Source organism: Oncorhynchus clarkii, chromosome 29 (genome assembly GCF_045791955.1).
Source record: "Oncorhynchus clarkii lewisi isolate Uvic-CL-2024 chromosome 29, UVic_Ocla_1.0, whole genome shotgun sequence".
Lineage (NCBI taxonomy): Eukaryota > Metazoa > Chordata > Actinopteri > Salmoniformes > Salmonidae > Oncorhynchus > Oncorhynchus clarkii.
The window spans coordinates 46,992,045-47,009,211 of NC_092175.1; the positions used below are offsets into that span (position 1 = coordinate 46,992,045).

Genomic DNA, 17,167 nt, shown 5'->3' on the forward strand with positions numbered 1-17,167 from the left:
TACTGTTACACTGGCAATACTAAAGTGCCTATAATAACATCCAATAGTCAAAGGTTAATGAAATACAAATGGTATAGAGGGAAATAGTCCTATAATTCCTATTATAACTACAACCTAAAACTTCTTATCTGGCTGGGAAAATTGAAGAATCATGTTAAAAGGAACCACCAGCTTTCATATGTTCTCATGTTCTGAGCAAGGAACTTAAACGTTAGCTTTCTTACATGGCACATATTGCACTTTTACCTTCTTCTCCAACACTTTGTTTTTGCATTATTTAAACCAAATTGAACATGTTTCATTATTTATTTGAGGCTAAATTGATATTATTGATGTATTATATTAAGTTAAAATAAGTGTTCATTCAGTATTGTTGTAATTGTCATTATTACAAATACATTTTTTATTTTTAAATCGTCCGATTAATCGGTATCGGCGTTGAAAAAATCATATACGGTCGACCTCTAGTTGAGATGTGTCTGTTACATTTATTTGGGCTGCAATCTGAGGCTGGTATCTCTAATGAACTTATCCTCTGCAGCAGAGGTAACTCTGGGCCTTCCCTTCCTGTGGCGGTCCACATGAGAGCCAGTTAACTCTAATGAACTTATCCTGCAGAGGTAACTCTGGGTCTTTCTTTCCTGTAGTGGTCCTCATGAGAGCCAGTTTCATCACAGCAGAGGTAACTCTGGGCCTTCCTGTAGTGGTCCTCCTGAGAGCCAGTTTCATCACAGCAGAGGTAACTCTGGGCCTTCCTGTAGTGGTCCTCCTGAAAGCCAGTTTCATCACAGCAGAGGTAACTCTGGGCCTTCCTGTAGTGGTCCTCCTGAGAGCCAGTTTCATCACAGCAGAGGTAACTCTGGGCCTTCCTGTAGTGGTCCTCCTGAGAGACAGTTTCATCACAGCAGAGGTAACTCTGGGCCTTCCTGTAGTGGTCCTCCTGAGAGCCAGTTTCATCACAGCAGAGGTAACTCTGGGCCTTCCTGTAGTGGTCCTCCTGAGAGCCAGTTTCATCACAGCAGAGGTAACTCTGGGCCTTCCTGTAGTGGTCCTCATGAGAGCCAGTTTCATCACAGCAGAGGTAACTCTGGGCCTTCCTGTAGCGGTCCTCATGAGAGCCAGTTTCATCACAGCAGAGGTAACTCTGGGCCTTCCTGTAGCGGTCCTCATGAGAGCCAGTTTCATCACAGCAGAGGTAACTCTGGGCCTTCCTGTAGCGGTCCTCCTGAGAGCCAGTTTCATCACAGCAGAGGTAACTCTGGGCCTTCCTGTAGTGGTCCTCCTGAGAGCCAGTTTCATCACAGCAGAGGTAACTCTGGGCCTTCCTGTAGTGGTCCTCCTGAGAGCCAGTTTCATCACAGCAGAGGTAACTCTGGGCCTTCCTGTAGTGGTCCTCATGAGAGCCAGTTTCATCACAGCAGAGGTAACTCTGGGCCTTCCTGTAGCGGTCCTCATGAGAGCCAGTTTCATCACAGCAGAGGTAACTCTGGGCCTTCCTGTAGCGGTCCTCCTGAGAGCCAGTTTCATCACAGCAGAGGTAACTCTGGGCCTTCCTGTAGTGGTCCTCATGAGAGCCAGTTTCATCACAGCAGAGGTAACTCTGGGCCTTCCTGTAGTGGTCCTCCTGAGAGCCAGTTTCATCACAGCAGAGGTAACTCTGGGCCTTCCTGTAGTGGTCCTCATGAGAGCCAGTTTCATCACAGCAGAGGTAACTCTGGGCCTTCCTGTAGTGGTCCTCATGAGAGCCAGTTTCATCACAGCAGAGGTAACTCTGGGCCTTCCTGTAGTGGTCCTCCTGAGAGCCAGTTTCATCACAGCAGAGGTAACTCTGGGCCTTCCTGTAGTGGTCCTCATGAGAGCCAGTTTCATCACAGCAGAGGTAACTCTGGGCCTTCCTGTAGTGGTCCTCATGAGAGCCAGTTTCATCACAGCAGAGGTAACTCTGGGCCTTCCTGTAGTGGTCCTCATGAGAGCCAGTTTCATCACAGCAGAGGTAACTCTGGGCCTTCCTGTAGTGGTCCTCATGAGAGCCAGTTTCATCACAGCAGAGGTAACTCTGGGCCTTCCTGTAGTGGTCCTCCTGAGAGCCAGTTTCATCACAGCAGAGGTAACTCTGGGCCTTCCTGTAGTGGTCCTCATGAGAGCCAGTTTCATCACAGCAGAGGTAACTCTGGGCCTTCCTGTAGTGGTCCTCATGAGAGCCAGTTTCATCACAGCAGAGGTAACTCTGGGCCTTCCTGTAGTGGTCCTCATGAGAGCCAGTTTCATCACAGCAGAGGTAACTCTGGGCCTTCCTGTAGTGGTCCTCCTGAGAGCCAGTTTCATCACAGCAGAGGTAACTCTGGGCCTTCCTGTAGTGGTCCTCCTGAGAGCCAGTTTCATCACAGCAGAGGTAACTCTGGGCCTTCCTGTAGTGGTCCTCATGAGAGCCAGTTTCATCACAGCAGAGGTAACTCTGGGCCTTCCTGTAGTGGTCCTCATGAGAGCCAGTTTCATCACAGCAGAGGTAACTCTGGGCCTTCCTGTAGTGGTCCTCCTGAGAGCCAGTTTCATCACAGCAGAGGTAACTCTGGGCCTTCCTGTAGTGGTCCTCATGAGAGCCAGTTTCATCACAGCAGAGGTAACTCTGGGCCTTCCTGTAGTGGTCCTCATGAGAGCCAGTTTCATCACAGCAGAGGTAACTCTGGGCCTTCCTGTAGTGGTCCTCCTGAGAGCCAGTTTCATCACAGCAGAGGTAACTCTGGGCCTTCCTGTAGTGGTCCTCATGAGAGCCAGTTTCATCACAGCAGAGGTAACTCTGGGCCTTCCTGTAGTGGTCCTCCTGAGAGCCAGTTTCATCACAGCAGAGGTAACTCTGGGCCTTCCTGTAGTGGTCCTCATGAGAGCCAGTTTCATCACAGCAGAGGTAACTCTGGGCCTTCCTGTAGTGGTCCTCATGAGAGCCAGTTTCATCACAGCAGAGGTAACTCTGGGCCTTCCTGTAGTGGTCCTCCTGAGAGCCAGTTTCATCACAGCAGAGGTAACTCTGGGCCTTCCTGTAGTGGTCCTCATGAGAGCCAGTTTCATCACAGCAGAGGTAACTCTGGGCCTTCCTGTAGTGGTCCTCATGAGAGCCAGTTTCATCACAGCAGAGGTAACTCTGGGCCTTCCTGTAGTGGTCCTCATGAGAGCCAGTTTCATCACAGCAGAGGTAACTCTGGGCCTTCCTGTAGTGGTCCTCATGAGAGCCAGTTTCATCACAGCAGAGGTAACTCTGGGCCTTCCTGTAGTGGTCCTCATGAGAGCCAGTTTCATCACAGCAGAGGTAACTCTGGGCCTTCCTGTAGTGGTCCTCCTGAGAGCCAGTTTCATCACAGCAGAGGTAACTCTGGGCCTTCCTGTAGTGGTCCTCCTGAGAGCCAGTTTCATCACAGCAGAGGTAACTCTGGGCCTTCCTGTAGTGGTCCTCCTGAGAGCCAGTTTCATCACAGCAGAGGTAACTCTGGGCCTTCCTGTAGTGGTCCTCATGAGAGCCAGTTTCATCACAGCAGAGGTAACTCTGGGCCTTCCTGTAGCGGTCCTCATGAGAGCCAGTTTCATCACAGCAGAGGTAACTCTGGGCCTTCCTGTAGTGGTCCTCCTGAGAGCCAGTTTCATCACAGCAGAGGTAACTCTGGGCCTTCCTGTAGTGGTCCTCATGAGAGCCAGTTTCATCACAGCAGAGGTAACTCTGGGCCTTCCTGTAGTGGTCCTCATGAGAGCCAGTTTCATCACAGCAGAGGTAACTCTGGGCCTTCCTGTAGTGGTCCTCATGAGAGCCAGTTTCATCACAGCAGAGGTAACTCTGGGCCTTCCTGTAGTGGTCCTCCTGAGAGCCAGTTTCATCACAGCAGAGGTAACTCTGGGCCTTCCTGTAGTGGTCCTCCTGAGAGCCAGTTTCATCACAGCAGAGGTAACTCTGGGCCTTCCTGTAGTGGTCCTCATGAGAGCCAGTTTCATCACAGCAGAGGTAACTCTGGGCCTTCCTGTAGTGGTCCTCATGAGAGCCAGTTTCATCACAGCAGAGGTAACTCTGGGCCTTCCTGTAGTGGTCCTCCTGAGAGCCAGTTTCATCACAGCAGAGGTAACTCTGGGCCTTCCTGTAGTGGTCCTCATGAGAGCCAGTTTCATCACAGCAGAGGTAACTCTGGGCCTTCCTGTAGTGGTCCTCATGAGAGCCAGTTTCATCACAGCAGAGGTAACTCTGGGCCTTCCTGTAGTGGTCCTCCTGAGAGCCAGTTTCATCACAGCAGAGGTAACTCTGGGCCTTCCTGTAGTGGTCCTCATGAGAGCCAGTTTCATCACAGCAGAGGTAACTCTGGGCCTTCCTGTAGTGGTCCTCCTGAGAGCCAGTTTCATCACAGCAGAGGTAACTCTGGGCCTTCCTGTAGTGGTCCTCATGAGAGCCAGTTTCATCACAGCAGAGGTAACTCTGGGCCTTCCTGTAGTGGTCCTCATGAGAGCCAGTTTCATCACAGCAGAGGTAACTCTGGGCCTTCCTGTAGTGGTCCTCCTGAGAGCCAGTTTCATCACAGCAGAGGTAACTCTGGGCCTTCCTGTAGTGGTCCTCATGAGAGCCAGTTTCATCACAGCAGAGGTAACTCTGGGCCTTCCTGTAGTGGTCCTCATGAGAGCCAGTTTCATCACAGCAGAGGTAACTCTGGGCCTTCCTGTAGTGGTCCTCATGAGAGCCAGTTTCATCACAGCAGAGGTAACTCTGGGCCTTCCTGTAGTGGTCCTCATGAGAGCCAGTTTCATCACAGCAGAGGTAACTCTGGGCCTTCCTGTAGTGGTCCTCATGAGAGCCAGTTTCATCACAGCAGAGGTAACTCTGGGCCTTCCCTTCCTGTAGTGGTCCTCATGAGAGCCAGTTTCATCACAGCAGAGGTAACTCTGGGCCTTCCTGTAGTGGTCCTCATGAGAGCCAGTTTCATCACAGCAGAGGTAACTCTGGGCCTTCCTGTAGTGGTCCTCATGAGAGCCAGTTTCATCACAGCAGAGGTAACTCTGGGCCTTCCTGTAGTGGTCCTCCTGAGAGCCAGTTTCATCACAGCAGAGGTAACTCTGGGCCTTCCTGTAGTGGTCCTCCTGAGAGCCAGTTTCATCACAGCAGAGGTAACTCTGGGCCTTCCTGTAGTGGTCCTCCTGAGAGCCAGTTTCATCACAGCAGAGGTAACTCTGGGTCTTCCTGTGGCGGTCCTCATGAGAGCCAGTTTCATCACAGCAGAGGTAACTCTGGGCCTTCCTGTAGTGGTCCTCATGAGAGCCAGTTTCATCATGGAGCTGGATGGTTTTTTGAGACTAATGATGGACTCTTTCTCTGTTTATTTCAGCTGTTCTTGTCATAATATGGACTTGGTCTTTTACCAAATAGGGCTGTATACCCTCTTCTGTATTCCAGTCCTACCTTGTCACAACACAACTAATGGGCTCAAACGCATTAAAGAAGGAAAGAAATTCCACAAATTAACTTAACAAGGCACACCTGTTAATTGAAATGCATTCCAGGTGACTACCTCATGAATCTGGTTGAGAGAATGCCAAGAGTGAGCAAAGCTGTCATCAAGGCAAAGGGTGGCTACTTTGCAGAATCTTATATTTTGATTTGTTTAACACTTTTTTTGGTTACTACATGATTCCATATGTGTTATTTCATAGTTTTGATGTCTCCACTATTATTCTACAATGTTGACAATAGTAAAAAATGAAGAGAACCCCCTGAATGAGTACTGTACATCCCTACACACACATCCACACTCTCAAACAATGTATACCGAATTGACCATGCCCAGAATGGAGTGCGTGTGATTGACTGGTGTGTCCTGCTCTCTGATTGGTTCCTGTGTATGATTGACAGGAAGTTTGGCCGGGACCTGGAGAGTGTGTCCAGCGGTCTCAGGAAGCTGAAACGTCTGTCCCACGCCTTTGATGATGTCATAGGGAGAGACGACCGGTGAAGAGAACACTAACATTTATTCATACAGATACCGTCTGTTGCAGTGTTTTACTCACTATATTTACACTAGTATTTATATATGGCAATGAGGGGTTAGGCTGGGGAGCAGGACAGAGACAGATATCTGTTACAGTGTTTTACTCACTATATTTACACTAGTATTTATATAGGGCAATGAGGGGTTAGGACGGGGAGGAGGACAGAGGACTATGTAGTGAGAGGTTAGTTTTGTTAGGATGGAGAGCAGGACAGAGGACTATGTAGTGAGAGGTTAGTTTTGTTAGGATGGGGAGCAGGACAGAGGACTATGTAGTGAGAGGTTAGGCTGGGGAGCAGGACAGAGGACTATGTAGTGAGAGGTTAGGCTAGGGAGCAGGACAGAGGACTATGTAGTGAGAGGTTAGTTTTGTTAGGACGGGGAGATGGTAGCAAATCTGGCTCAGATATGCATTTCCTGTTCTGGGGCCCTGAGGAGGGGCTCCTGTCTAACGGTCGCCTGCCCTAAAAACCCTTCAGCTGCTCTCTCCTTCCCGCCCGCTCAGATTCAAATTGGGCTTGTGGTATGTGGATGAGTGAGGGAGGACTGGAAGGGGGGTGATGTGGGGGCAGTTGGAGAGGACAGGGGGGAGTCAGAGCTCTATAGTTGGACTTGTTTTAGGAGTGATGCTTAGGGGAGGAGGGTGTGTGTGTGTGTGTGTGAGACTACGCAGGCCAGTCAAATTTCCGCCCTGCCCCGGTCAACTGTAAGTGCTGTTATTTGTGAAGTGGAAACGCCTAGGAGCTCACAGAATGAGCTGAAGAATTCGCTATGACAGCCAATTAATATCTAGTATAACTTTTGATTTCACCCCCATCTCAAAAATATATATATATTTTTTTTACAGTTTAAATGTTTTTATGGAGTGGTCTTCTCTGTTTCGGCCATGCAGTGCGCACCGCAAAAGGGATTTCTGTCCTCGTTATGAAATGAACTTTACCCTCTATTTAAAAATGGAAAAAAACATACAACGCTGCTTGTTTAAAGCAAAACTACCAAAACTATTGCTGATGGTGAACCTGAACAATCCAAATAGAATCGGTTGTAGTTTTCAACAGCCAGATGAATGGTCGACGGTAGCTGACTTTTACTCCAGTAAAACACCATTTTCAACATCTCCATAGGTAACAATAACATAGCAAATCACATAGGTTGACACTCAACTAATTAAGGCTAATAATCACGGTCGGCCATTTTATCATTTGAACTCCATCATTCCACTATTACTGCAGATGCGTGGTGGATATTTTCTGAAATTACGTTGCTACATGCTACTAACATGCTACGTTGCTACATGCTACTAACATGCTACGTTGCTACATGTTACTAACATGCTACGCATTGCACCTTTAATTTAGAATGGAAATTAATATGTTAGTGTATCGATTCGTTCTCCCACCAAACCGTTTTCAAAATAAACAACTTTATCAGAGTCATTTTTTGATGAATTCTATCAGATTTTAAGACTTGATCAAACGATGAAATTAGCTCCAACAACTAAGTCAGACTTTATCAGTGAAAACCTGGGTGTCTCTGTCTGTCTGCTTCCAGGGCCCAGTTATCTCTTTTGATTTCGCCTATCGGATAGGATTAAATGCATAGAAATAGAATGGACAGAACATGTATCATTGACTTGAATGGGGACTCCCGTTCTGCATGTTATATTTCTTTGTATTTTAATCCTATCCGATAGCTGAAGTCCAGATAACTGGGCAGCTGGGACTGTAAAGGTATGGCAGCTGGGACTGTAAAGGTATAGCAGCTGGGACTGTAAAGGTATAGCAGCTGGGACTGTAAAGGTATAGCAGCTGGGACTGTAAAGGTATAGCAGCTGGGACTGTAAAGGTATAGCAGCTGGGACTGTAAAGGTATAGCAGCTGGGACTGTAAAGGTATAGCAGCCGTGGCTGTAAAGGTATAGCAGCTGGGACTGTAAAGGTATGGCAGCTGGGACTGTAAAGGTATAGCAGCTGGGTCTGTAAAGGTATAGCAGCCGGGACTGTAAAGGTATAGCAGCTGGGTCTGTAAAGGTATAGCAGCTGGGGCTGTAAAGGTATAGCAGCCGGGACTGTAAAGGTATAGCAGCCGGGACTGTAAAGGTATAGCAGCCGGGACTGTAAAGGTATAGCAGCCGGGACTGTAAAGGTATAGCAGCCGGGACTGTAAAGGTATAGCAGCTGGGACTGTAAAGGTATAGCAGCTGGGACTGTAAAGGTATAGCAGCTGGGACTGTAAAAGTATAGCAGCTGGGACTGTAAAGGTATAGCAGCTGGGACTGTAAAGGTATAGCAGCTGGGACTGTAAAGGTATAGCAGCTGGGCCTGTAAAGGTATAGCAGCTGGGACTGTAAAGGTATAGCAGCCGGGGCTGTAAAGGTATAGCAGCTGGGACTGTAAAGGTATAGCAGCTGGGACTGTAAAGGTATAGCAGCTGGGACTGTAAAGGTATAGCAGCTGGGACTGTAAAGGTATAGCAGCCGGGACTGTAAAGGTATAGCAGCCGGGACTGTAAAGGTATAGCAGCCGGGACTGTAAAGGTATAGCAGCCGGGACTGTAAAGGTATAGCAGCCGGGACTGTAAAGGTATAGCAGCCGGGACTGTAAAGGTATAGCAGCTGGGACTGTAAAGGTATAGCAGCTGGGACTGTAAAAGTATAGCAGCTGGGACTGTAAAGGTATAGCAGCTGGGACTGTAAAGGTATAGCAGCTGGGACTGTAAAGGTATAGCAGCTGGGCCTGTAAAGGTATAGCAGCTGGGACTGTAAAGGTATAGCAGCCGGGGATGTAAAGGTATAGCAGCTGGGACTGTAAAGGTATAGCAGCTGGGACTGTAAAGGTATAGCAGCTGGGACTGTAAAGGTATAGCAGCTGGGACTGTAAAGGTATAGCAGCTGAGACTGTAAAGGTATAGCAGCTGGGACTGTAAATGTATAGCAGCTGGGACTGTAAAGGTATATCCCTATCTGTTGTTAACCCTGTTGTTTTTCATCCTACAGCAGAACCTTCAACTACTCTCTAATTGCAGAGTGAATATGCAGGTAACCACGTTTACACTAGCTAACTGTCTCACCTAACACTCTCTTACTGAACTACTGCTGGTACTGGGCCATCTGCATCTGAATGGGAGAGTTGACTGACTGACTTGACTATATGGCAGAGTTGACCTCATGGCTGATTGGTTGGCTGACTGACTGACTTGACTGCATGGGAGAGTTGAACCTGGTGGCTGATTGGTTGGCTGACTGACTGACTTGACTGCATGGCTGAGTTGAACCTGATGGCTGATTGGTTGGCTGACTGACTTGACTGCATGGGAGAGTTGAACCTGGTGGCTGATTGGTTGGCTGACTGACTGACTGACTTGACTGCATGGGAGAGTTGACCTCGTGGCTGATTGGTTGGCTGACTGAATGACTGACTTGACTGCATGGGAGAGTTGACCTCGTGGCTGATTGGTTGGCTGACTGACTGACTGACTTGACTGCATGGGAGAGTTGACCTCGTGGCTGATTGGTTGGCTGACTGACTGACTTGACTGCATGGGAGAGTTGACCTCGTGGCTGCATGACATTGCATGGTGCTGTCCATCTAAAAGCCTAAAAGATACTCAGACCGGTGGGCTTCCATTCAGACACAACAACAACAGACTGATACTCAGACACACAATAACTACCCAGATGATCTTGACAAAGCTTGAGTTCTGATTCTCTCTCCTTCTCCAGAAGTGCATGACTGTTCACACCCACTCTAAAAGCATTGGATTTGTGCAAGAAGGAGGGTCCTATAAAATAGAACGAGGACAGAACCACGGAATCCAGACATTTAAAACGGAATTCAACAATATTTTTAAAAAACTGTTGTACTTAGTAGGGAATCAACTAACTGCATTGAATTTAGTAATTGTATGTATTGTCTACTAAGTTAATTATATTCCTGCAACTTCCTGAAGAGACGCAGGAATGTCCACTTAGCTGCTAGCGGCGATGATAAGTCTTCTGGTAGATGGAAAGGCTTTCCCCAAATAAAACTAAATGAAATGTTAACTACAAAGTAGCCTATGACTATCTGGCAGAATGCTGATAGGATTATTTTCATTAATCCAGTGGCCATTTTGTTTTGAAAACTGGTGGGAAAAAATCCCTCACAAAACTCTGCAATCAGATGAGCACCACAGAAACATTGCTAACCAAACAACGTGCTGGTGCATGCACACTAACTACACCCAGAAACACAGAGGTTTCCAAGACCTCACAGTGGTCTCCTGATGTGCTTTAATCATTGTTGTGGACTTACAACATCCAGTTTTGTTGTTTTTCTATTTTAAAAAAAATAGTGCTTTTGAGAGTGAAAACCTGAAAAGACCTGTGGAAACCTGGAAAAACTAAATGTAGAAAATACTAAAACGGAATCAGGAAAAGATGTAAACGATTTTTAAGAAGGTCCTACTGGAGGGAGGTTCCTCCATATGCCTGAGGAAAGAACAAGTATACACTTCTAGAAGGGTAGAGAATTAGAACCTGTCCCTGGAGAAGTCAGGAGTCTGTCTGGAACACAGCCACAAGAGGGCAGAGGGCAGTGAAGTGTCGTGTCATTACGTCAGATAACTAAGAGCCTCTCATTGTGACCAGTGGACAGGCATGTGACGCTGATGTGAATTTCCCCCCCAAAAAACACAGTGAATGAATGGATGGCTCACATTGTTTAACTGACACAAAGACTGCTGCTATCAACCAGACACACTGACTCAACCAAACTCTCCTCTCCTTCTCTTTTCCCTCTCACCCCCTCCAGAGGTCCTGTGCAGCAGAGCGTTATGGAGGGGTGAGGAGGTTGGACCCCAGCGGGAGGCTGGGCTGCTCCTCTTTCACAGAGCCAAACGCCTCCTACCAGCTCAGTCTCACGTCAGAATTAGACGTTGATCCATGTTTCTCAAACGTCAAAATGCAAAGTTTTTTTAAAAGATTGAGTTTAGGCATTTAACTCAAAATGTGTAAGATTTAGGGTTAAGTTCAGGCTGGTTTCCCCCCCTCAGCTCCCGACGTCCTCAGACATAGATGGACGTCGGATGCTGACTTGTATCACGGGGGACCTGGTTCACCTTGCAGTCCTCAAGCCACACTGAACCCCACATACCTTCCTGTTACAGTGTGTTGGTGTGAGGAATATGTATCTTTCCATATTCTAGATGTACAATTGCAGCCAAATAGATTGGCATCCTTGCCACTTCTCTTAAATAATTCCCTTTTTCTTCTCTTAAGTTAACGTTTGAAATTGGTCTCCACACCTTTTGGTTATTGGATCGTCAACATTGCAGAACACATATGTTTATTTTGTTGCTAGTACTTGTTTTTGCTTTTTGTTCAAGACAAATGTTTCTTCTTCCATCAATGAGCTTGCTGCACTATTCTACTGCCGATTTGACCTTCGGAAAATTAGCGGATCTAGTTATTCAATGCCCTCCACCAACTGCTGTTTGGAGCTCTCCCCCCAAGGTAAGGGATGTAATTCTGGACTCTTCACTGGCCTCTCCAGAACAGTCCAGCGTTTTCGTCTTGAACTATTCCAGGGTGGTTCTATGTGTTTTTAGGGTTGTTGTCCTACTAGAAGACCCACAACCTTCAACAGAGAGACATTGCACTCCAAAATGCCCTGATAATCTGCTTATTGATTATTTTGTCTTGTTGGGGGGGGGGGTCCAAATCAGGCTTTCTGGTGTCTCCTTCAGCAGCGGGGTCTTCCTGGTGGTCACCAACAACCAAAACAAAGCATTCAGATAAAATAACACCCTCCATACAATCATAGATGGTGGAGGTTTGATAATGCTGTTGGGTTGCTTTGCTGCTTCTGGTACTAGTGGTCTTGGAACACGTGCAAGACATGAAATCAGCAGATTCTGGGTTTCTGGAGTCCAATGTTCAACCCAGTATCCAAAAACTGGGTCTCCATTAAAGGTTGTGGGTCTTCCAGCAGGACAATGACCCCTAAACAGAGGTTCCGGAGTGCCCAGCTAAGAGTCCCCAAATTGACAGTTGAAAAGGTGTGTCAAGAATATATATTTTTTGCTTCAAGAAGTGTTTTCGGTTATCTTGGTCAATAGGCTGTGCAACCAAGTACTAGCTCTGAGGTGCCAATAATTTTGTCGATGACATTTGTCTTTTAAGTTTACAATTTGTAATTTTAGAAAATAAAGTTTACCAAAAAATAAAATTGGTTCTGCAATGTTGAAGATCTAATAAGGTGTGGTGACTAAACGTTTCTCAAATTTGAACTTATTTGAGAAACGGGGGACTAAGAAAAGTACATGCGCGTGTATTGGTACATACCGGTTACGGTCTACCCGCCTGGGACAGTTTCTGTACAGTATGTTCGTGTATTCTATTCACCTTATGATTCCCTTCCCACTTGACCCAGTTCCTGATCAAACAGGATTGTTTGCCCATTCACAAGAAGGAAAAGGTCACAAATTGGATTGTCCTCGTTGACACGGGCATCATAAGGTGAATACTTAAACAGAATGGGATTCGTTTCTATGTTCATAGATTCTATAATGTAACAGGTTTGTTTTATACGTGATGGGATGTTAAGGGAAAGCCGGGGGTGAAAGTAGATGGCATTTCTTATCGGTAGCGGCCAGCCAAGAGCACGCACGCATTCTTACTGTGACCATGACAGAGTAGCCTACTCTGCTGACACTGACGAACAGATCAACAAAACCCGATGTCTGATCCATATAATTGGCCTACGAAAACGGGAGGCACAAATACGATGGAGGGGGACATTATTGTCCAAATACAAACAAAAGTGGCACTGATCCAATGATAAAGACTGAATATGCACACACCGGGGGGGGACATGGCCGATGTTCTCTGCTGGTGCCAGGAAGATATCGAACGAACAGTAGCCTTAAGTTAAGAATTTTGAAAGCTAAAATACAGATTGGAGTCTTCTGACTAATATGTTTTACAGCAATATCCATGTGCTTCCAAAACAGTTTTTCCGGATTGTAATCTTTAAATATTGCTGACAGTCGCAACGCAACAGTCATCTATTGGTATTGCAGCAGCCGCTGCCCACATTGCGGGCCCTTCCGACTGTAGGCGATTTAAAACAATCCACCCGTTAATAAAATAAACTAATGATCCTCTTGCCAAATCATGCTTTCCGGTGTAGTAGCCTATTTTGAATGATTTTATTCATTTATGTATAGACAGGAGAAGCTAATTAGGCTATATAATTTTGCCAATTTAATTCAATTTAGGGAAAGCTTAGTTTATGCCTTTTTTTAAACGTGGCATAAACACAACCAGTTATGGTGTTTTCATCCGGTTGTCAAACAATCACTTAAAGGCGCTCCTGTGGGCTACCCGCGCACATTCATCCACTTACAAATTCATTTCAGCATCCAAACCCCAACAGTGCACTGTGCATCCGCAATTTGATGAATGGAAAGATACATGTGTTACAAAACACCTCCGTATAGATTGAAATGATGTCCTGTGATTGTCATTAGGAGCAGTACACTTGTAGTCTGAATTGATGTATCTATCCACTGTTGTCCTCGGTCTCGGCCACTCATCTCCGCCATGACAAAACGTCAGTTTACTCCTCAAACGACAACGCAGTTTGGAGAACATTCCACCCGGTTTCCAGTCAATTCCTCTAATTGTTCTTGCGGCTGACACGCAGTACTGTTCCATAATGGTGTAATAGACTGTAGTTTTTTGGGGGCATGTTGTATTAATTGTAATAGGTTCGCCCTACCGGAACATACATTACTTTCACCCCTGGGTAAAGCTGACATTCAATCAGAGTCTAGGGCCACTGTTATTCCAATGGGAAAGGGGGATACCTAGACAGTTGTACAACTGAAATGTGTCCTCCGAAATGTAACCCCAACCCCTCTGAATCAGAGAGGTGAGGAGGGTTGTCTTAATCGACGTCTTCGGCGTCAGGGGACTAATGATAACATGTTATTCAGATGTTGGGAATCCATGATGTATATTCTTGATAACTACATGTTATGAATCAATGTTGCATATTCTTAATAACTACATATCAGGAGTGATCAGAGCGTCTCCTGTCGGCATAGGGACTAAACTGACGAGACAGAGTCGCTGATGCGAGTAACCAGTCTTGTAACAGCACATTGCAATACATCCGGGTTACACTGGTGTTGCAGTAATTCACATTTACCGACAGACAGCATCAAACGAAACCCATAACACAAACCTTCCCAAAATGCTTCACCAGGCACATAGATTAATAACAAATTCTTATTTACAATGACGGACAACTACCAAATGTTACACTAATATTCTATGAACACTAATATGTAAAGAGCAAATGGCGACCCGTCAGTCAGGGCAGGTGGGGCTTGCCTGTTTTGCATGTTATTTTGGCATTAATACGTGTCACATATCAGTTTGCAAAAAATGTAGACAAATATATATCATTGAGTTAATAAAGCTGGAAACAAACATGGTCTCTTTTTTTGTTTTCTTGAGTAAGGCGGCTCTAAAATGCAGGTGTTTCAGCCTAGCTCAGTGCTTTCTGTGGTGGTGGGGCAAGCCAGCAGCAAATACAGAGCGTTGCGTCGTTATTGGCTCAGTGTTCTGTCACTCATGGGGACACTACGTCACCGACAAGTCTAAGGGTAGAGCTAGCCAATTCTATCCCCTTGGGTCCTGCCATAGAGTTACAATAAAAGCGCCCATCCGAAAAGTCTCAAGGTCATTGGCCACAGATAAAATGACGTCAAATCACGTTATATCTACAGTAGCTTTGATTGGACTGATCATGTCAACATCTTACTTTCAAAATCTTAGCTAGCCGTGATCATGCATCAAGTTGACAATATACTGGCGAATCCTTTTTAATCTTTGTCAAAAGAAGAGATAAAATGTATCGGTGCAAACATTACACAACAAGTTGGAAAGTGGTTTGGAAGGAATCAGTGTCAGTGGCTAACTGCAAGCATTGCAAAGCAACTCAGTGGAGTGGCTGTGTGGTCCCAAATCTGGGATTAAGGGTCTCTTTTCCATGTTTAAAATGATAAACGTTCAACATTGGCCATGCTGTCAATGAAGCATGATTTGTGCCACGCTCAAAACAACTCGGAACTGAGAAAACTTGACTTCAGTGAGTTCAAGACAACTGGGATGTCGGGAATAATATACGTGTATATACACTGGGGAGAACAAGTATTTGATACACTGACGATTTTGCAGGTTTTCCTACTTACAAAGCATGGGGCTGTCATTTTTATCATAGGTCCACTTCAACTGTGAGAGACGGAATCTGTGAGAGACGGAATCCAGAAAATCATTGTATGATTTTTAAGTAATTCATTTGCATTTTATTGCATGACATAAGTATTTGATCCATCAGAAAAGCAGAACTTAATATTTGGTACAGAAACCTGTGTTTGCAATTACAGAGATCATACTTTTCCTGTAGTTCTTGACCAGGTTTGCACACACTGCAGCAGGGATTTTGGCCCACTCCTCCATATAGACCTTCTCCAGATCCTTCAGGTTTCGGGGCTGTCGCTGGGCAATACGGACTTTCAGCTCCCTCCAAAGATTTTCTATTGGGTTCAGGTCTGGAGACTGGCTAGGCCACTCCAGGACCTTGAGATGCTTCTTACGGGGCCACTCCTTAGTTGCCCTGGCTGTGTGTTTCGGGTCATTGTCATGCTGGAAGACCCAGCCACGACCCATCTTCAATGCTCTTACTGAGGGAAGATCTCACGATACATGGCCCCATCCATCCTCCCCTCAATACGGTGCAGTCGTCCTGTCCCCTTTGCAGAAAAGCATCCCCAAAGAATGATGTTTCCACCTCCATGCTTCACGGTTGGGATGGTGTTCTTGGGGTTGTCCTCATCATTCTTCCTCCAAACACGGCAAGTGGAGTTGAGACCAAAAGCTCTATTTGTCTCATCAGACCACATGACCTTCTCCCATTCCTCTGGATCATCCAGATGGTCATTAGCAAACTTCAGACGGGCCTGGACTTGAGCAGGGGGACCTTGCGTGCGCTGCAGGATTTTAATCCATGACGGCGTAGTGTGTTACTAATGGTTTTCTTTGAGACTGTGGTCCCAGCTCTCTTCAGGTCATTGACCAGGTCCTGCCGTGTAGTTCTGGGCTGATCTCTCACCTTCCTCATGATCATTGATGCCCCATGAGGTGAGATCTTGCATGGAGCCCCAAGACAGAGGGTGATTGACCGTCATCTTGAACTTCTTCATTTTCTAATAATTGCGCCTACAGTTGTTGCCTTCTCACCAAGCTGCTTGCCTATTGTCCTGTAGCCCATCCCAGCCTTGTGCAGGTCTACAATTTTATCCCTAATGACCTTACACAGCTCTCTGGTCTTGGCCATTGAGTCTGTTTGATTGAGTGTGTGGACAGGTGTCTTTTATACAGGTTCAAACAGGTGCAGTTAATACAGGTAGTGAGTGGAGAACAGGAGGGCTTCTTAAAGAAAAACGAACAGGTCTGTGAGAGCCGGAATTCTTACTGGTTGGTAGGTGATCAAATACTTATGTCATGCAATAAAATGCATATAAATAAAAGCATTCCAGGTGAAGCTGGTTGAGAGCATGCCAAGCTGTCATCAGCTTGGCTACTTTGAAGAATCTAAAATCTCAAATATATTTAGATTTGTTAACACGTTTTTGGTTACTACATGATTCCATATGTGTTATTTCATAGTTTTGATGTCTTCACTATTATTCTAGATTTAGAAAATAGTAAAAATAAAGACCCTTCAATGAAAAGTGTCCAAACTTTTGACTGGTGCTGTATGTATCCGTCTTGTACATCTTTATGTTTATCTGTGTCTTATATATATTTTGTGATGTCTGGTTTTAAGAATTTGCTCTTAATTGACTTCATTAAATCAACAGTTTTTATTAGAATGTCCAAAAAATACAAAATCACACGTATCTGAAAGCAACAGAACAGATCATACACCTCCATCGGTCTTCTCCTTCCTCTCATCTGCCTGTCTTCTCCTTCCTCCCATCTGCCTGTCTTCTCCTTCCTCTCATCTGCCCGTCTTCCAATCTCCATCGGTCTTCTCCTTCCTCTCATCTGCCTGTCTTCCCATCTCCATCGGTCTTCTCCTTCCTCTCATCTGCCTGTCTTCCTAT

At 45.9% G+C, this 17,167-nt stretch overlaps 1 protein-coding gene across 3 annotated transcripts in view; it reads left to right on the forward strand.

The window, feature by feature from the left end:
• The window catches only part of LOC139388342 (uncharacterized), a 29,033-nt gene extending 14,547 nt beyond the window's left edge, over positions 1 to 14,486 (forward strand). Inside the window, exons 5-8 of one of the 3 annotated variants that reach the window (XM_071134956.1) lie at positions 5,876 to 5,971; positions 9,006 to 9,047; positions 10,801 to 12,377; positions 12,507 to 14,486. In XM_071134956.1, the coding sequence (XP_070991057.1) occupies positions 5,876 to 5,971; positions 9,006 to 9,039 (130 nt within the window). In that variant the 3' untranslated portion in view covers positions 9,040 to 9,047; positions 10,801 to 12,377; positions 12,507 to 14,486. Of the gene's footprint in view, positions 1 to 5,875; positions 5,972 to 9,005; positions 9,048 to 10,800; positions 12,378 to 12,506 lie in introns of those variants that run through there. The other 2 variants (XM_071134957.1, XM_071134958.1) reach the window with 2 other exon arrangements.
• The last annotated feature ends 2,681 nt before the right edge of the window (positions 14,487 to 17,167 follow it).